Below are 20,745 nucleotides of genomic sequence, written 5' to 3' on the forward strand. Positions count from 1 at the left end.
ATGCACGCAGAGTTTCGAAATGGACGCTGCGTTTGTAAGTTTGACGTCTGACTTTTCAATTTATCTGATGTTAATATTTAAGAATTGGAGCCGAAATGACGTTTGCAACAAGCAATTTTTGTTGAACGTCAAATGCGACTAATGAAGGCCAAAACCTGCATAAATAATTTTGTTGTTAAAAACTACTGAATAAATGATCAGATAAGCTGTAAAATTGGTGACATTCGCCCACACAATAACGGAGGGCACAGTGATAACTATAATACGGACTACTGAGTGAAGGCTTTGTGACAGTTTTATATCAGTCATATGGTGTTCGTCTCAAGTGCCTTCAAACCCGACATCATACCCAGAATGCAGCCCTATATGGACTCTGGCTAAGTGAGTCGTTATCAGCTCACAATACGTCACTCTCTGAGCCGTTATCCAAAGGGGCCGTATCATATTTATAATGCTAAAATATTTTTGGCAGGCATATTACAGTTTCAAAAATGGTAGGTGCGTTATCAATGTACATGACAGTGATAAGGGTGGGCAAATGTTCTTGTAAATTTCGATGTGACTGGCATTCATTTATTTCGAGTTAAGATGCAAATACTAAAAAGGGCACAATTTCCCATCTGCAGGGCGACATAAGTTTTCTCAAATTTCTACCACAGTAACTGTGGTGGTCTGACCGCAGGCGGGACACAAGTGATCGAGTCCTTTAATTTTCTTCTATTGAGGATAACTTACCTTAAACCATTCATTCATTCCTTTTTGCCAGCTTTAGGGACTGTACGTAATAATTTACCAGCGGCGGGCCGGGTAGTTTGGGAGAAAATGCTTGCTCGTCAACTGCTCACAAATTATGATCCTCCCCATCGGTTAAACTCAAAAGTTTATGACGCTCCCCTAACAAAAACAAATATATGTTGGTCCTCTGTTCATTTAGAAAAGACAATTGGCAATGTTGTTAAGTGATTCATACAGTGTACTATAAATAAAGTCATAATAAGACAATTAAATGTTGGTAGATGTAAAATGTTAGTTTAACTTTCAAATTCAAACTATTGGATTATATGCCTTTAAAATGAAATATCAAGTAGCTGCCAGTCTGATTTCATTGTTTAATGAAACTTTTCAGGAAGGTGCTGTTACCAAATGATTAGGGAGCCTTTAGTCATTATGAAGGGATGGGCAGTTTTGAAGGGTCATGAAATTTCACACTTGCGTTTTAGGAATGGTCACCATTATTTTGCGCAACTATTATAGAGTGAAGATGTGGCCGGTATAGTGCCTTGTCCAAAAATATGAAACACACATTGAGCAAACTAGTCATAATTTTCCCTATTTAAATTGTACTATAAATATTTCCTGGCAGAGGCCAATATTGCAATTCTTAATGTTACTTAAAGATCGATGGTTAACCTCAGGAGAACCTACCTATCATGAATAATCGGAATAATTGTTTCCATTTGGGCTGATGTACAAGTCGTATTCGACACTATTCATCACATACAATGCTTGATGTAGTTCAGCACATAATATTCATGGTATTTTATAAACATTGACAGATATTCGATGATGTGAAAAGCGTAAAAGGAAACGAAACTGCAAACGAATGTGACATGCTAAATAATCGTGAACTGCGTCACGGCAGGCGTATAAGATTCGTGTTGTAAGTTATCGACACGCAACCCAGTCAAGAGTTCTGCACAGACAAGTATTTGGATGTGCATGTGCGACACTGTCTCTGTCTTCTGCGTTCATTCTCCCGAGTTCCTTGAACGGAATCACGTCATTATTGTGTTCCTCTCCGAACTCAAGTACAACCTGCTGTCTGATTCGTTCGCGGACAGCTAGAATGGCGACACCAGACGCAAGACCGTGTGCTGCCGACGATAGTGTGGGTGTGCCTGCTGAATTGTCAGTTGGTAATGGCGGCCAACAAGACTCGGGGACCGTGAGTTCTGAAAGGTAAATAAAAAATGATGACATTTTGTGAACACTGTGACATTTTCACATATTCATGGACAAAGAGGAAAAGAATGTCGACGATATATATGACACAATGAGCAGTTTACAGACTCGGACATTTATGTTTATTCGAGGTTGTAGACATCGTTTGCATATCAATACAGTTGGTAGTCGCACTGAGGTTACCCTTGTTTACTCTGAAAGGTCAGTGAGGACACCTCTGACCCGTAAAGACTGTTGCAGTATAGATGTATTGCGAACAGAGCACGGTTTTACAACAAAGCGATGTCATAAATATTAAGTTGACTCTTTGTCTCTGTGTTTGGACTTTTTACTATGTCACCGCAGCGAAATATAGAAAGTGTCATTTACAAGAACTTCGTCGATAACTGATCACATTTTATAGCAGTATCATGACACGAAACTGCTATTCTTCTGTGGTGCGTATTGGTAAATGAATATATAAAAACCTACATGTGTTGTCTACCGATCGTGATAATCGTCTGGTGACGTTAACTGCTGGTGACTAGCAAATATTGATGTACAATCCATGATACGTCTAGACTGCTGACAGTTTTTTCCCACTCAATTATACCCGATCCGAAGTATGAAAGTCTTTGTAAGTGGTCTCGGTCGACCTAACATATTTTTGTGCATAAATCTATGGGTAATATTTTCGAGGACAGTTTGCCTTGCAAATCAGGAAAGCGGAGAGCACAGTGGGAGCTGTATGGCAGTTGAATTCAAAAAATTCAAAATATGCTTGGTACTGTCGGCTGCTTTTCCTTCCTTAAGTTGTCGTCCAAACGATGACTGGCTTCGGCAGACTTCATGTATTTTGCTCAGTAATTGACGCTTTGTCTGCAATGCAACATTTCACGAATGCCCCGTGAACTCAATACCACGGAACCGTTAAGTGCGACTCAGTCACCTGACCGGCAACTGGTCGTACACAGTTAAACGAATGTTCAATATCAAGCATTTATTTGCACAGAGGGCGTCAAAGCCCATGTATCTGAGCAGTTATCTTTGACAAGGAAACTTAACTGTTTGTCGGGTCATTGTACTCTTTCTACTTGCCTAGGGTATGAGGACCTCTTACACATATAACGTTAATTGTGCAATGAGCTGTCAATGGAATAATTGGTTACAACCTAAAGTTGCAGAGATCATGCCTAACAATATAATATTGGTGTCTGTTAGTGCTACATTTGACAGAGTTATTGATAAACGATTTCACCCAAAAATGACGGACAGATGAAAAAAATCCAAAAAGTTTTATCTCTACGGATGCTTTCTTCACCTAAGAGTAAACATGATGTTGATTCATGTACGATTTATAACTGTAAATTCAGAGACCTGGGAAAAGAGTAGCAATGGCGTTGTTATCAACCTGAGAAATCATTTGCAAGTTTTTTAACAGGACGTCTATTGCTGTACACCTCCCGGCAAAATGTTATTATCTGCACATGTCAAAAACTTTTAATGTATTTTTATATTGCTTTTACGTTCATTATAAATGTTACGACCCCATTTAGCATAGTTGCTATCGGGTTAGATAACCAATTTTAGCTATGTTGAGAGGGTAGCAAATTTGCCATCGTCAGCTACCCTAAGTCTTCTGTCGTATGCACATCAAGCTGATGAACTTTGCATACAATTTCACGGTTGATGTCACTTACTGTTGTACGAAGCACAGACAAATTCAATCATATTGTATTGATTTTGATGGGGTGGAAAAGAGGGAGGGAGGGAGTATGGCAAGATGAAACTACCAAAAATATAGTTGCTTCTTTTTAATTTGCCTTCTCTTACTTCAAAACGTCCCATGTGTGTGCCAAGCCTAGAATGTACAATAAGCTCCTAAGAACACCTTTGAGTGTGTGTTACAAAATATCTGAATCTTTTGGTGTTGAGTTAACACGACTCTTCTCTCTTTGCTTTGTGACAGGGTTGCTGCCGATCCACCAGCGGCGTTGATTGTCAGCACTACCGTAGGTTGGCCAATCACTGGTGGCATACCTGCTGCTCTTAGACTTCTGATCACTTTGCTTCATTCTATCGGCTTCGCAGTCTATTGTACCGTTTACAAAATGACCGGACATGACCAAAACTTCTGTCATAAGGTTGGTTTAAAGTTGATAACACCAAAGCCTCCAATCCACTTGCGTCTTGAACAACCAGCTCTTAGTTGGTTGCACAAACCCGAAGTATTTTATAACGATTTGATAAAGCTTGAAAACGTTAAAGTTGTGTTCGGCTTTGATATGAAAACTTCCCCTCCCGCAGAGGAAATTCGACAAGAGTACTTTCCAAATGCTGCATTCTGTCTTATCAATGTATTTTCTCATGATACACTCGAGTCCAACCTTGATTATGATCAAGAAGGACTTGAACTTTTGAGACAATTATATTTCAAATTATCTGAAAAAAGCTCTGCCATATTTTCGATAGGATCATCCTTATTCCAGTACTTTACCTTCCAGTATCAGGCCAAAGAACTCCTTGCCAAATTTAATCATTTCCGACTTTTACATTACCCAGATGAAGAGAATTTCTATCGAGAAGTGGAAGTTCTAACATTTCTGCCAAAAGGCGAACATTTTCACATACTGACATTAGTTGATGAAAACGATATAGCAAACTTGACCAGTGAAAGCATTCTAGCTAAAGCTATGTACGCCATGGCTGAAAACCTAACAAATATGCACATTGATCCACCAACATGGAAAATTATCGGTGTTCGTAAAGGACAAGAAGATAAAGTTATTGCACGTCTAAATCCCCATTCGAAACAGAAAATTATATTTAAGCCGTTTCCGCCAGCTGATTTCGATCACGAATTGAAGACGTCGCACCTCGTTCTCGTGCCGCCATCGTCACCAAATTCCGTAGACCTTTCTCTCAATGCCATGACACTGTGCAAACCAGTGATAATTCCTGAGGGGTCCCCGTCACATACTCCGGTTAAGCAGTACCTTCGGGAATTCGAGGAGACATAGTTGTCGACATGCAAGAGAATTTTGAAAATCTGAAGGCAAGAATAATCAACACAGTAGTCAAATATAAGCAATGCTTGAAAAAAGCAACCGAAATTAGAGATAAGTTAAAACAATTGTCTCTAAAGTGAAAGAAGTAATGAGGCAAATGATCATTGACGTCATAGAGCAGCACACACAATCGCTAAGGCCTCAGTCGAGGAAAACACCACAGGTAATATGCCACTTATATAAGAGGATTAATGAGAGACGGGTGCTTGCAGCAATTGAAATAATAAGTGCACGCACAAGGACATACAATAACTGATTTTGTACACGTTTACAAATTGACGATATTTGTGACATGTGTGGAAGCAACGATGTTTTCGGGATACGGTCCCTGTGTATGCCAGGTAGCAACTTGTGACATACATGATCTGAACAGCTTACATGTCAAAGGGGCTATGAGTATATCATATACATATATATATATATATATATATATATATATATATATATATATATATATCATATACATATCAGCGTGTGTGGCAACGTGACTGACGTGCTTATCGTTGTTTCAGGGCGAGTACATGGACGTAGTTGAATCAATTCAATAACTTGCAATCGATGATGATGATGATGATGATGATGACATACATAATATCTTATGCTTCATTATTCAATGTGATTTCTAGAATCTCCATTTTGTTACGATATTTTATAACCTCAGTAAATAGATGTCTGGGTAACCTGTTTGAACTGAGTTTGTAGAAAGTGCACCATGAAAGACACATGCGTTGTCGGCATTACTTTTGTATCTTGATACCTTACATCTAGTAGCTTAATGGCAGCGCAGACAGCATTAGGTTACAACAAAGCATGGACAATTTGGTGAAGTTTTTCCCCAAATAACATGGTCATTATCGTCGAGTAAATAGTACAAACCTGTTTTCCGTCACATTCCAGATAATCAACAATCAGAAGTTACGGAGGAAGAAGAAACTAATGAGGTTGTTACCGCAGACACTGGAAACGAAGAGACTGTTGAGGAAGTTCGAGGTCAGAATATAAAATCAAATGACCCTGACTAAGGCAATATATGCAAAATGTGTACAAATTTAAGATGATCCCTTTTACACGAAGGGATACACTTCTTCTTGTGCGCAACCTTTAAGGTCGATCAAATTTGTAAAAGCTATATGTTCGACAATTAAGATCTAAAGCTAGTTTAAAATAACCGCATGTGAGTCCATGCTTGAGGCAATGATATACAAGTTTACTTTGCTTTTAGGAAACAGTTTATAATCATATTTCAATTTTCAAAGTGACCAATTTTATACAAATGAAAGTCATTTCTCAAACATGGTTTTCAATGATTCATGACTACAATGCCATGTCAATATCACGGTTGTAATTTAAATCATTTGCACAATCAAATAATATCATCGGTTGAAACCTGTAGCCCAAAAAGTGACAGTTTGCTGCCTTCGTCGAACAGATTCGGCGGTTGATGTTCATCCAGAACAGTGCTTAGACTAGTACTCATATTCTAGTCAGAAGATTCGCAGTTCACCGATGTTGTAGCCCAAGTCGTATAATATTATGACATATAGTGTGATATTTCTGAAAGTCGTCCTATTTTTTCACAGATCAGCCGTCAACTGTAGACAGTGCTGACAACTCAATTACTAATCCTGCACCAAATCCTGCACCTCCCCTTGGTAAGTATAAGTATACTCGCATTTAGACAAAATACTATTGTAAACAATTAAAGTAAAAGGTGAGATAAAACATTAAAAATGTACGTAAGCAATATTCTGCAATGACATTGATTGATTCAAAAATTATTAACACTTTACGTACTTTGATGAATTTATCCTCGTAGTATAGTAAAAACAATCGACATCCAATGGCCGAGTACATTTAATCTTGTAAACAGTTCAGTATTTGAACCCATTGTATTCAACACATTGACAGTAAGAAAATGTATTTTAACTTAACAGTAAATTTGAATGACATATATCAATGGAAAAAATCTTAATGATAGACGTGACTCAAATCATTCTACTTGATTATTATAGATGACCAGCAACCTATCAACATTGCAGACCAGACTGAGGACAAAAGAGACCATAACGGTGGACATCAGAAGGGGAACCCTGAACACAAACAAAGTATGGAAAAGTTGTTTCTTTTTTATGCACCATCGAATTCGTGTGTACTTTGCCATATTTATCCGCAAACATTTTTTTATTAGACGATAAATATTACAAACAGTGCATGAGAGGATCTCAATTTAGAATCTGTATGACCTGTGTATATACAGATTCATGCATATATTGCAAAGGCAAATCATTCTAGGATCAGTTTATGTAATTTGTGGCATACGTTTGCGAAATCAAAAAAAAAAATATTGTTCGGGAGCGGGTGTAGAACATGCGTACAATTTAATGTAGTTACGTAGATACATATGGTTTATATTTGAGAGTAATATTTTGAATACTTTCACCAGCATAAAGACTTCAACGTTTCTATGGAGAAAGGAAATACCATAACTATTTTTCCATTCATATCAATTCTTGTTGGTCTTTTACTCTTTGCAAAAAACCTAACATTTGTAGTACAAGAATTCTACTGTGAGTGGACACAATGTTAAATTTATGCAGAGACTCAAAAGAAAGTGACTGAATGAAATATTAATGTATAATGAAAATTCTGGTATTTAAGTATCGCTCGACTCTGTTAATTACAAGAGGTTAGCATCTTGAAAAAACAAACGCCCTTGAGTACATTCTGAGTACGTCTGACAATGTTTTGTTCCTATACTTTAAGACAGAATCATAATTGCAAATGGTGTAGTCGAATTATCAAACGCTTATGTGCAAATCACAAGTTCAGCCTCAGGGTACAAAAGGCTAAAAAGGCATCATATACAAATGACATATTTGAACATTCATCAGGGTATTTGCATATAACATTTTTGCATGTTGGGAAATTAGGGGTCGAGGAAGTGTTTATTTGCATATTATGTTTTCTTTCAATTCATGACTTTTGCAGATGAACGTACATCACAAAACAGCGGAGAACCTATGGAGATACCGCCTACCACTTCTGATAATCCAAAGAATAATGACAGAGGACAAGGTATCTTTTGTTCCTAAATTCGTTGCTGTTAATCAGAACGAAACTTCTACTATCTATACTAATGTTTATGAAATCTCTGTATCTAAAGCAATATCTCATTCATCACTGAATAAACGTAATATAATGTGGGCACATTTGCTGAAAATTTTCACATCAATGTGATTGGTTACATTTTGGAATGCCTTTCAACTGTTGTCGCGTTTATGTGTGTGTTTATCTATATTACAAGAATGCATAGTTAAGTAGTAGGAGTAGAGTGAACATCTATGATTTGTCAAACAGTTAACCATTGCAATGACAAAACAGTCTATCTTTCTTCGTATCCATTTACCTTTAGACTGTGTGAACATTCATTTGCAAGTCAGAGATGGGGTGCCTGAGGATGACAAGCACATGGATGAGGTACAGCGTGATCTGTTCAGACACGAAAGGACGCATGGAAATTCTGAAGAATACATGCGTCGAGTGATGAACATACATCCTGACTTGAGTGGAGATGACGTTGGAGAAGGTAGCCTTATATTTCGAGTTAAATGCGGTTCTTCAGCTGCAGCAAAGGCCCTGTGGGCGTCATATGGAAGTGGTCGATTGGATAAAATGGCTGATGACACATTCCTTACTCTCGATTTGATGGATGACATCGGTGCGCGTTGCTTGTCACTGGAGACACTTATTGATTATGCCGACTATAGTAGTTGTCTTGATTTCTTGAACGAGAAAGGTAGGGTAAATTTTTTGTAGTTTATAAATGGTATATAGACATGTACACTTTTACAAATAGAAAACCTGCGCAATGCTGCCAGGCATCTGTATGTGAATTCCATCTCCGTGTATCAACATCCTTTAATTTCTTGGCCTACATTATTCATGGAATTCTTGCTCGGAATCAAACCTGCAGTGTAAGGCTGTAGCGAAGACATACGCTGTCAAGCTGTAGTCTTATGCAGCAGCGCTGTGGAATCCGATGTATTTCGAAAGTTTACTCAGACACCACTAACAACAGAACAGTATTTCCATCATATAACAAAATTAGGTTGTATCTACGGCCAAGATATGTGCCACTGCAAATATCGAAGTCAAAAACATTGACGACCGAGATCAGGATTGACGAGTTGACACCGGCAGAGACCAGTGACAGCAGCATTGTGGCCACGAACATGCACTGACCGTACTATGTGTGTCATCGAATGGAATCTTTCGCGCTCGCAAAGGTTGTAAACATTTGTCATATTACTGAGAATTACTGTTTCGATCGTGTCACTGCATTTGCTTCGTAAATTTAATTGTAAATATTCTAAATAACTCTGAATATCATACTATAGCTATCCATCGCTAGCACATACCTTCACAGGTATATATATATATATATATATATATATATATATATATATATATATATATATATATATGTGTGTATGTTGACTTCAATTGAGTAGTAGCTCATATTCTATGATTTACTAAAATGACATCTTTTAGCCTTCATTAAAGACCCCACTCAATTATCAGATTTATCTAATATAAATATTAGCGACTCGATAAAATATTCAATGGAAAACAAAAGAATGACAAACTATTAATGGGCTGTTGACACATTTGCTAAAGCAAGAACCTGGGATTGAGAAGGGCACCTTTAAGTGTACTTACTGATCAGAAATGATTTCTAATAATCTACGCAAGGTTAGGGTATGGACAATTAAAAGTAGCAGAAGAGAAATCCTTTGTCACTGAAATTAAGCTTGAAAAATTATTTACAGTACTGATGATTTTTTCACAGATACATTATTCAAAGGTAAATATTTCTTATATTGCAGAGTTGCGCTTGTCAACTGAGAGGAGCGTGTCAAATGAGGAGAGAGACCTCAATACACTGAAGGAGAGAAAAGTGCAGCTCATCTCTGAGAAGAAAACTGTGGAAATGCAAAATGACGTTTCAAGAGTGCAGTCTGTCGATAAGATATTCAAACGACGTGGTTTACTCTCTGATCTTGTCCGTGAACGAGACATCTATGAACGAGAAACTGCCGCCATGTCAAAAGAATTCACGGATATGAAGTCTTCTATCAAAGTGCCAACTGGGAGAGAAAAACTAGAAGAGCTGCTAGAATGGCAAACCTCAAGACTTGCTAAGCTGAAAGCCATGTACTCAACACACACAGGGGAAATTGATGAGCTTCAGGTGGCAATGGGAAGACTTCGGGAAGGTTTGTCAAAATTGTTACCAATTCTAAGCAAAGCTTGCACAGTGAAAATAAGACTCCAAGATAGGTTTGAATAAGTCTATTGATGGTTAGGTCTTAAAATAAAATATGCAAGTGTTTCTGTGAGATTGACTCTTGAAAATGCGCAAAAGTGGCACCCTGGTTGGTACAATGGGGTAATGCCCCTAGGCCATATTCTTAATGGTGGCTCAAAGTCCCAGTATGCCAACTTGTGGGCAAGCATGCTGTCCTATGCAAACATCAATACCTGGGTATACTTTTGCGATTTCGTCCAATGGAGGCTGTCTGGATGGCCACTGCCAGCATCCAGGTCCAATGTCTCCAAACACAACAAACCAGCTGCTAGCAAGTGACTAGCCTAAGTCAAAGGAGAACCACCATGAGGCTGCCACTTTGAAGGCTTCCTCCTGGCCAGACAGTTTCTGGGCAAGCACACTGCCACCGGTGAAGGTGGTTATGTTGAGAATCACCACAAAATGCTGCATCCCAACAGCCGCTGCCATACTTTGCACTCAAGGAGTGAGGTCATTTGGAATGTTTTTCTGCTCAAGCAAGTCTTCATTGCAACAGCTGCTGCAACGCCCCTAATCTTGAGGACTCTGTTCTAGGTGGGTTTCCAAGGGTCGCCGATCTCTGTCTTCAGTATTTTTTCTGTGCCCATCAGGTAGAGAATGGTCAGCCCTGCCAATAAAGCCCTGTCGTACAAAGTGGTGACAAAGGTCTTGGTGTCCATCGCAACATAAACATGTTAATATAAAAATTGAAAGGTGCAATTTTCCGGCTGCCTCACAGGCATATCAAAGGTGCATAAATTCTTCCATTTTGTAAGGAGAATGCTGTGGAGCAGCACGAGAAGGGCCCCTGTGGCCTACTGCCTCTGCCGCAGCTAGCGGCTGGGCTGCAGGACAATCGATCATGCATTTTGTGTAGCACAAGACTAGGACTGTCAAAGTGAGCCAGGAGAACACAACAATCATTTTACAAAGTCTGAGAGTGTTCGGTCTCCGGTGCCCCAGGAACCCTTTCTGCATACTCACCATGAAGCACCCCAGTGTGCACGTTATTGCAGATTTTTCGTTAGTTTGGATCTTAAGTGTCAGCTAAGGGCGTTCACCAGAGGGGCCTTGGCTTTATATTTTGTCTTTTGGCATACAGCTCAGCTTGATATTTGTTTGCAAGGGTTTATTTGTCTTTGTAAGCTACGTATTCGGGGTTAAGCCGTTCCATTCAGCAATCCTGTCCTTGATTGGCTGTTTCTTTTCTGCATTGCCGCTGGCATCCTCTCTGAGCTGGGTAAGGTAATAATCTTACAACCGACAATGAACTCAGGGTTGAGACTATTGGCTCCCGATTCAAGATTGTGGAGTTGCCTTTCATGGGCATCATCTAAGAACTCAACTAATTCATCATCATGTGCAGCTGGAACTTCACCCTTATGGGCATGGGCTTCTCCCAGGACATGTCGCTTATAAATTCTGTCCCGCCCTTTTGTCTCTTCAATGAAAAATTTGTGTATTGTTTCCTTCCTCCTTTGAATGTCAACTTCAAGCCCTTGTAGTACAGTTTTCAATCTCTAACCCTTGCATCGAGCCTCAAGAGTTCTACACCTGCTTTGTTGATGGCCATTTGCTGGGTGTAAGTGTCAACTGCCTCTTAGTTTAAGCTCTACATGCTGTAATGTCAGTCTTATTACCTCATTAGCGGCCTTATTGTGGGTTCCTCTCTCAAAAAAAACAGTCTATTCCTCCTCCGTCTCATTGGGATCATTCTGATACACGTCCTGATAATTCGGCGTTTTCGTCTGCCATTTTATCATGTATATTATATGCAATAAATATCAGACAACAATTCTCTGACCCTGGGCAAAGCCACAAAATTCCACAACGATCAGAAGCAACAAGGACTCATGTGATCACTCATGATCCCAGCCATGTGCAGCCTGGCAAGACACTATATCAAGTGCCTAACTTTGGAATCTGGTGTCATGCTCATGCCAATTCTTTCGACCAGTGTTTGACCAGGAGATAAAAGGCCATGCAAACAACATTGTGGTACAGAATGTGGCCAAAAACATAGTCAGCAGGGTGGTCCTCAATGTTAAAGGTAAAATTCTGCTTGATTTGTGACAATACCACACAACCGATACATACAGAGATCTTAACAAACATAAGAAAACCAGAAAGGATATGGCGGGCAGCATCAAGGCCTCAGGCCTGAGAAAGTTGAGAAGCTGTGCAGGTGATGACAACCCCTGAGACAAGGACAACTGCTTGTATGGTGTTTATCAGAAGTATGCCATCAAGCTCTGACATCCACTTATGAGTGGCCATGGCACCGCTTACCCCAACATGCTCTGCAGCCTCATTGAGTGGGAAATCACACTGATGCCAGCTTCTCAACAGAGAGTCGGAGGTCGCCACTGATAGGGGTACCCACTAGTAAACATCCAGATGGATCTAGTACGAAATTATCAAAGACAATGGCTTGACCTGACATGTTGCTGGCTACTAACAGCGCCAAGAGCTTCTTGTAAATGTATGTCCATCTTTTCAACACAACCTCCTTCACAGAAAGTGACACCACCATCAATGGAAATGTCAATGTTAACTGTCGAAGTGTGAATGGGTTGCTCATTCTGTTTACAAGGGCCAAGGAACAAGACCAACTAGACAGTAGATGTTCCTGAATCAAGGCACTGAAAGTGTAAGTGTGCATGATGATAGAAGGGATCTCAAACAAAGTCAAGGGGCACAACATGCACCCCAATATTTCTGGAAAGAAGTCCGCCGGTACTTTGCAGACAGTGTTGAAGACCAGGACATCAATGTTTCTGAGGCCAATTTTTGAAGAACAAGTTCTGCCTTTTTGTGGACTTTAGAGGCTTTAAGCATGAAAAGTTCCATGGCAATGGGCTGAGAGTGATTAACACGTAGGAAGAGGTGCAGCTGGAAATAAGACTACAAAAAACACAGCCACAACAGATTGCGATGACAGGTTGCTGACACAAGTCTACATACTAGCAGGCATGCAGATTTCATTGGAACAATACCATACTAGCAGTATCCTCTTCTAGGTATAGGTGCACTCAGTTCACAAAGGAGGAAGGAGAAATGGATGGCTGTTTGTAGGTAGAGCCTCCCTTCAACATATCAAAACAGGACTCACCTATTGTGACACGATAGAGAACCTAATGAGCCTGCTGACGGGGCCTATAGTTGGAAGTTTGAGTGCATGTTCATCGACAATGAGAGCATCATCAAAGAATATGGGATGGAGCATGACAAAGAAGGAACATGGCAAGCTCAGGCTGATGCATCCATACAAGATCACATGGGTAGGGACTTGCACTCATGAGCGTGGCGGCTTCCATTTTCAATCAAACAAGTGAAACCATGTTGTCTTCAGGATGCTGCAAAACCCCTCTGCTAATAGGTCATAATATATTTCCCCCATAGGTTTTGAAAAGAACTGGAATCCAGGTGGAATATGACAGACTTGACAACAACAGTTTACTGCAACACGTTTACCATTTATTTCACTTCCAGAGAGCCACACAGCACATGTTAGCCATCTGCTTTATATACACCTGATTATACAACTCATTAGAATATTAACAGCACAGCTGGTCATACAACTTATTTGAATATATTTTGCATATTAAGTGACAAATAGTTAACAAGCTCAACCTTTTATTTATTTATTTTTTTCGTTGTTGAAATATATTTCACACACAATCTTGAAGCATACCGGTACTTAGGGCCTTTCTTAAACCCTTGGACGAGGCCCCCTTTTTGGTAAGGCAGTCTGCAAGTTGAGAATTAGTATCACACCATTTAATGTCCTTGATTTGGCCATTTTCTACAAGTTCTTTTATGCCACTCATTTCCAATCTTAGTCTCTTCTCTGAAACATGTTTATGAGATTTTAAAGCATCATGTAGAGATTTACAGTCAGTGAAAAAGACAATTGGTATGTAATTGGGGTCAGGTTTTCCACTCATCAATTCTCCAAGAAGTGTACATATAAAAATACTTGAGTCAATACCCTCAGCCATAGCCAGTGTTTCGGCAGCTAATGTACTACGGACTACCCTACGAATTTTCTTACAATTCCACCATATAGGCGAGAACTTTCCCGATTGGTCGGCCAGTAACACAATATATCCCCTTGACTTCCGCCATCTGGCATATTGCCAAGTGAGGCGTCGCTGTACATCGCAATGAACAAATCGTTCGCCAAACCACTCAATTTACGGAACTTTAAACCACACTGTGTAGTTTTCGCTTTGACAATAATCTTATTGATATCTAGCAAATCTTCAACTGTTCCCTTATTCACATTAGCTGCAACTTTAGTGACGTCAAACAAAATATCAGGACGACTCTGATGTGCCAGCCACAACAATTGACCAACTTTAGACTGTAGAATTTGTTTCTCCTGTTCATCTCAGTTTGAATTTTTATCACATGATCGTGAAGCATCAACTTCAATGGTGGTTAGTGCATTTGTATAAGTCTCCTGATCAAGATGTATGAATTCACCATCAGATACAATTTCAATACCACAATATTTGAACACTGAGTTACATTCTTTACCCACTCTAAGTATTGACCTAATTTTACACACAATCTGTTCAAATTTACTACTACCTCCCCAAATAAAATCATCAACATGGCAGGCTAAGATACCATAAACTTCACCAGTGTTTTCGAGCCAATAAAACACTGCAGGATCAACTTTGGATATTTGAGCTCCGGATTCTAGCATTACGGATTTGACTCTGTTATACCAACTGAGTGAAGCATCATTTAACCCATAAACACATTTCTTAAGTTTCCATACAACATTATTATCTGCATTAGCTTCTTTGGGTGGCATTATAAACACATCCCTACTCATAGGCTTTCCTTGGAGGAAAGCAGTTTTAATATCCATGGAATTAGCTTTCCAGTTATTCTGAGCTAACACGGCTAGCACTAATCTTAAGGACTCATGTGCACAAGTAGGGGAGTCTTTGTCTATATTTAAATTATATTCCTCAAAACCTCTAGCTACTAATCTCGCCTTGGGTTTAATACCATCATCAGTTGACTTGAGGGTGCAGACCCACCTTGTTGATATCAACTTTTGCCCGTTAAATTGAACTTCCTCATAAACATCATTCTTACTCCAACTATCTAATTCTGTTTGCTTTGCACAAGTCATGTCTATATCTTCAGTTAACATAATCTCTTCATCAAACCCAACAACATAATCTTGCATCAATGTCGGTTTTCTCTTTGGTCTGGAAGACCTTCTACAATTATCATCAGTATAATTTGTATTATTGTTACCTTGACCTACGTCATCTTCAACTTCCGGTTGGTGTTAACAGAACTACGACTTACGTCATGTGATTTGGTCACATGACCAGGCTTATCATATGTACTATTAACCTTTCTTAATCTGCATTTGTGTACTCTCACCAATGCCCCACCATGATGGATAAAAACCAAAGGACCATATATGCCAACCACAAAACAAGGACCTTTCCAAGCTTGACTATCTGGTCTCTTGTAATACACCTTATCACCAGCTTGACACGATTCATCGTAACTCCGGGTTTGTTTACGCAAAGCCCTTCTTATTTTCTCAGAGCTTTCAGCTTTAACAAATGCTTTTCTGGCATGGTGCATGGCATTGATGTGGGTACCTACAACCTGTGAAATGGTTTCACCCTCAAGAGCAGGCAACTGATCAACAAGTACAGAAGGAATATTTGGGTTTCTACCAAATGCAATTTGATATGGACTAAAACCGTCAACATTATGCAAACAGTTTTTGGCCATTAAAGCCCAACAAAATGCTGTTTGAATATCACAATCATGACTGTCTCTAATTTTTTCCATTGTCTCAGTTATGATCATGTTATGACGCTCACAAATGCCATTGCTCCATGGACTGTAACCTGGCGTTGTGATAACTTCAATGTTAAAGTTCTGGCACATGTCTCTCACTGTTTCATTGTTGAACTCTCCACCGTTATCAGAAAATAGCTTCTTTGGTGCACCATGTACGCTTATCCAGTATTTCATAAAACTACTGACAAAGGTTTCAGGCATTTTGTTATTAACAATACAACCAGCACTAAGTCTACTAAACTCGTCTATGATATGCAAATACCAAAATTGTCGTCAAGCTTGTGCAAATCTACAGCGACAATGTCATTGAAATGCCTTGCTCTTTGAAGTCCAACAGCAGGTCTGGCAGCTGATCTCTTATACTTGCAGCATGACTCGCACTCCTTGACTACTTCCTGTAATAGATGGAATAAATTAGAGTCATTTATATCCGCCGATTTTAGAAGCTGGGCCAGCCTTTCATATGATGCATGTCCAAATTGATAATGAAGCTTAACCAACCTTTTCTTTTTCTTCTTGTCATCAAGATGCTCGAATGTAGAGTTGGTAAACACCTCTGTACAATGATTAGCATTTGTTATATCGATACAATAGTGTCCTGAAGAAGTGTTCTGTAACTGTATAGCCTGTCCAAGGAATTTCACCGTATCGTTGTTGAGGTTAATTTCACATTTAGCCGCCTTCATGGACTCCTTACTCAGTAACAATGGAATCTCTGCTGGCACAACCTCTGTTTTGATTTTACAATCAATTGTCCCAATTGTTGCTGCAATTGTCACTGCTTTCATTGACTTGATAGTCTCTCCATGACCAAATTTAAAAGGCCTGCTACTCAATTCTGAGGATATTATCTCCCCTCCATTGCAAATGAAATTATCCAACCATTGTTGTCCACAAACTGTCTTGGTACACGCTGTATCTAACACCGCTGCTCCTGATGACTCAATCATCAGCACTTCGCTTTCATTATACAGTGTTATGTCCACAATTTCAACAGGTTCATCAGGAGAGTCGGTGAATTAACATTATGTGGAGAGTCTTTCTCAAAATGAAACACTGACTGACATACCCGACATTTCATTCGCCTCCCAAATCTGTTTATGGGGTTCACCTTACTGCCACCACTGTGATCAGCACTATACCTTTGTGGTCCAGCTTTCTGACGTCTACCTCTTTGTCTGTAGTTTACTTTCGTGTAGAGCACCTCCTGTTTAACTTTAGGCACAACGGCGATTGGCTGTTCATCTGTTTCACTATGCACAATTCCAGCGAAAATTCTGTTCAACGCCTTCTTCATAGATTCAAAATCTAATGTTGTACATGCTGTTAAGGCTAACTGCCTTTGGCTTTCTGACAGTCCAGCACCATCCAATAACTTAAAGGCAAGAACCGCTTCAGGCAGTTCCATATTTCTTTTCTTAATTTTCATGTATGCTGAATCGAAGTCTATGATGTACTCTGCTATTTCTTGACTGGAAGCTCTTCTAACAGCGTCAAATTTCTTGTACGCATCATACGTGGATTCATTGGACTCCTTTAGAAACAATGTGTCTAATTTATCAATCAGTACCTGCAAGCCGGTGTCAACATGTAGCTCATCTCCAATCTCTAGGCCCACCTCTTTAGCCTTACCATCGAGTGTCAGACATACTGCAATGCCCTGCTTCTGTTTTGGAAGACCTGTGATATTTTGCCGAAGCTCAATTTCCTGATTCCAGCTCTGATAATCGCTATGAAACTTTGGTGGTTGTATAAACTTGTCTGCCATTCTCTAACCATGCTCTGCTACCATGAAAAGAACTGGAATCCAGGTGGAATATGACAGACTTGACAACAACAGTTTACTGCAACACGTTTACCATTTATTTCACTTCCAGAGAGCCACCCAGCACATGTTAGCCATCTGCTTTATATACACCTGATTATACAACTCATTAGAATATTAACAGCTGGTCATACAACTTATTTGAATATATTTTGCATATTAAGTGACAAATAGTTAACAGGTTTAACCCTTTCACCACCATGGTTTGTCCCAAATCAATTGTTTTCTATGGTCAAGTTGGACCTGTATACAGGGAACGGGGTGAAAGGGTTAAGAGAGGTTATTAAGGAAGCTGTGTACAACAAAGAACACATTAACCCACGCTGGTCATCAATTGCCTCAAATCTGGGAGAATATTTTAAGATCAGGCATGCAGAGTGGTGCTAATCAACACCATTGATAACGACAGATGAATAGTTGTCGAAAGCTCTGGATAGAGAAACAATTTTCCGATGCAGTACTTAGTATTTAGCAAAAACAATATAGTAGTTCTGAACAGATAAGTCTGCATCATAATCTATGCACAAGCAATTAGTCTTAGAGGTTTGGTCAAAATCGGTGCATTAAGCATGGTATATGCAAAATAATGAATTTAATGTGCTATATAGTAAACAATTCATGTGCAATGCTCATAAATTTTGATAATTAACAAACTCAACTATAAATCTCAAAGGTTTTAGCCCTACTAGTGCATAAAATTTATTATGACAAGACCAAGGTATGAGCCATTTCTTTTAGAGGTCTGGTCCAAATTGGAGCATTCAACATATTTATTGCCTATTTACAGAAACTCATTCAATATGCAAATGAGCTACGAATATGTATGTCTTGTTCACCAGACCTTAAGCTTGAGAAACCTTACTATGACAAACAAACGTAACTTTCAAAGACATTCAATCAGTGTTTCCTCTGGCTTAAATGTACCTGTTAGCCATTCTGGCTAATTGAGACCAAAATTGATTAGCCAGAACTAGCCATCCAAAATATAGCCTTTTGAAAATCTTGCACAGAATCACTGTGAGTGTATGTTGCACTATCATCAGGTGACTATGAACATGGATCCCACTGATAATTCTGATAGTTATATTTTGGATTCGCCAAAGTAACTTTTCACTTGACTTAGCAAACCTAATATCTCTAAAAATGTGTGTTAAGTGTGGACCTGTTTTAACATGTACTTTGATGATACACTTGATTGATATTTCCAGAGCGCAGATCAAAAGAAAAAGAATTTGAATTGGTTTTAAAAAGATGAAAATTGATTTTATCATGAAATTCCAAGTGTTCCTCCCTTCTGTCCCTCTTTTACAATACTTATCACAGTAATGACAGTGTTTTATTTTACCTCCTCTACTCACTGTGTGAGACAATACGATGCATGTACAACACACATGATTGGCTTCAAGGTAAATTCTGCAAAGTCTCACAGCAAGTGTTCATCCATGAAACCCCTCATGTTAAATGTAAAAGTTTCTGTCACAACTTTGTGTGGAAAACAGCAACACATCTCACTTTGCCCTTAAATGGATTCTAAACGTCAGGAATCTGACAGGGCAGATTTTGACTTGCAGCATGCAGCATACCGGTAGGCCAAGACCTTGTGTAGTAGTAGCAGCCTGGGAAATTGCTTAAGACATCGAGTAGTGACAGCATCAACCATAATTCAAAACTATAAAAATCTGAACAAAATATTATTGGCAACACACCATTGTAGCCAAAGCAATCGAGACATTGATATGTAAGTTACATTTGAAATCTTTCAGATTTTTCTCGATTTGTGTCTAATCATGAAAGGTTGGTTCATACAAATTAAGTGTAGAGTGATTATCATTTGAGTTTCTCAGTCTTGAGACACAACGTTGTATCAGAGCTAAGCCTGGAATCTCTGTACCGGTACAGCTTTGGCTTGCTCTCACATAGGGTCTACATCACAACTTCAGAGCACTGTCGTTTGAGGTCTGGTAGGTCTAAGCCAGATCACACAGTCTCACCCTCTTCACATCCTCCAGAAATCATTTCAGTTTCTGGGCAAGACCATGTCAGAGCGTGACAGTTGAAATTTTAACCTGGCGAATACCGGCAATATGGCAATATGTCTGTAGGATTAGCAGAGGTGGCAACTGGTTGCAATAAATTGTGTACTTAATATTAAGGCAAATTAAATATTCTAACTAACCAAGTGGTTGTCCAGGAGGTAAACTCACTAATGCCAGAATCAGGGATTGAAAATTGCCCCTTTAACAAATGAATGTCTTCATGAAACTCCTGTTCAGTCTGAGCTTTTAGAATCACTTCTTAATGGGATATAGTCGTCGGAACTGCGCTCAAAGGTCGTATGGGACCCATACGACCCATGGCAACAATGTATCCAAGACACAATGCTGATTGATGACAATTAAAACATGTCTGTCATAATCTGTCATCGTATAATTTAAATGTTGCAGCTATGATGATGAGGTGCATCTTGATATCATGCACGAAATACATCGTTTGTAAACAAGAAACTCGCACAGGCGCAGCTCCGACGACTATATCCCTTTAATATACTAGAGTTCGGTTTCTTTTCTTGTCATGCTGCGAACTAAATCCATTGGTGAAACTTTATATTCAGCACATACATCTGTTTAGGGTTCCATTCTCTGGATATGAGGAACACACAGCTTCCACTTGTATCCGGATGCTGTCTTATCAACAGCCTGATGAATAGGCTGATACAA

The 20,745-nt window shown here is 39.2% G+C and overlaps 1 protein-coding gene and 1 long non-coding RNA gene across 2 annotated transcripts in view; one reads left to right on the forward strand and one right to left on the reverse strand.

Annotated features, from left to right (window-relative positions):
* Positions 1–20,745, reverse strand: part of LOC139129767 (uncharacterized) — a 462,294-nt gene that overhangs the window by 169,725 nt on the left and 271,824 nt on the right. The gene's annotated exons all lie outside the window — the stretch shown is intronic.
* Positions 1,691–20,745, forward strand: part of LOC139130243 (uncharacterized) — a 74,686-nt gene continuing 55,631 nt past the window's right edge. Inside the window, exons 1-8 of the mRNA XM_070695992.1 lie at positions 1,691–1,959; positions 3,911–5,172; positions 5,907–5,999; positions 6,590–6,661; positions 7,022–7,114; positions 7,998–8,084; positions 8,422–8,805; positions 9,896–10,285. Of these exons, the coding sequence (XP_070552093.1) occupies positions 8,030–8,084; positions 8,422–8,805; positions 9,896–10,285 (829 nt within the window). The 5' untranslated portion in view covers positions 1,691–1,959; positions 3,911–5,172; positions 5,907–5,999; ... (1 more) ...; positions 7,022–7,114; positions 7,998–8,029. The remainder of the gene's footprint in view (positions 1,960–3,910; positions 5,173–5,906; positions 6,000–6,589; positions 6,662–7,021; positions 7,115–7,997; positions 8,085–8,421; positions 8,806–9,895; positions 10,286–20,745) is intronic.

This window comes from Ptychodera flava, chromosome 3 (assembly GCF_041260155.1).
Source record: "Ptychodera flava strain L36383 chromosome 3, AS_Pfla_20210202, whole genome shotgun sequence".
In the NCBI taxonomy this organism is placed as follows: domain Eukaryota; kingdom Metazoa; phylum Hemichordata; class Enteropneusta; family Ptychoderidae; genus Ptychodera; species Ptychodera flava.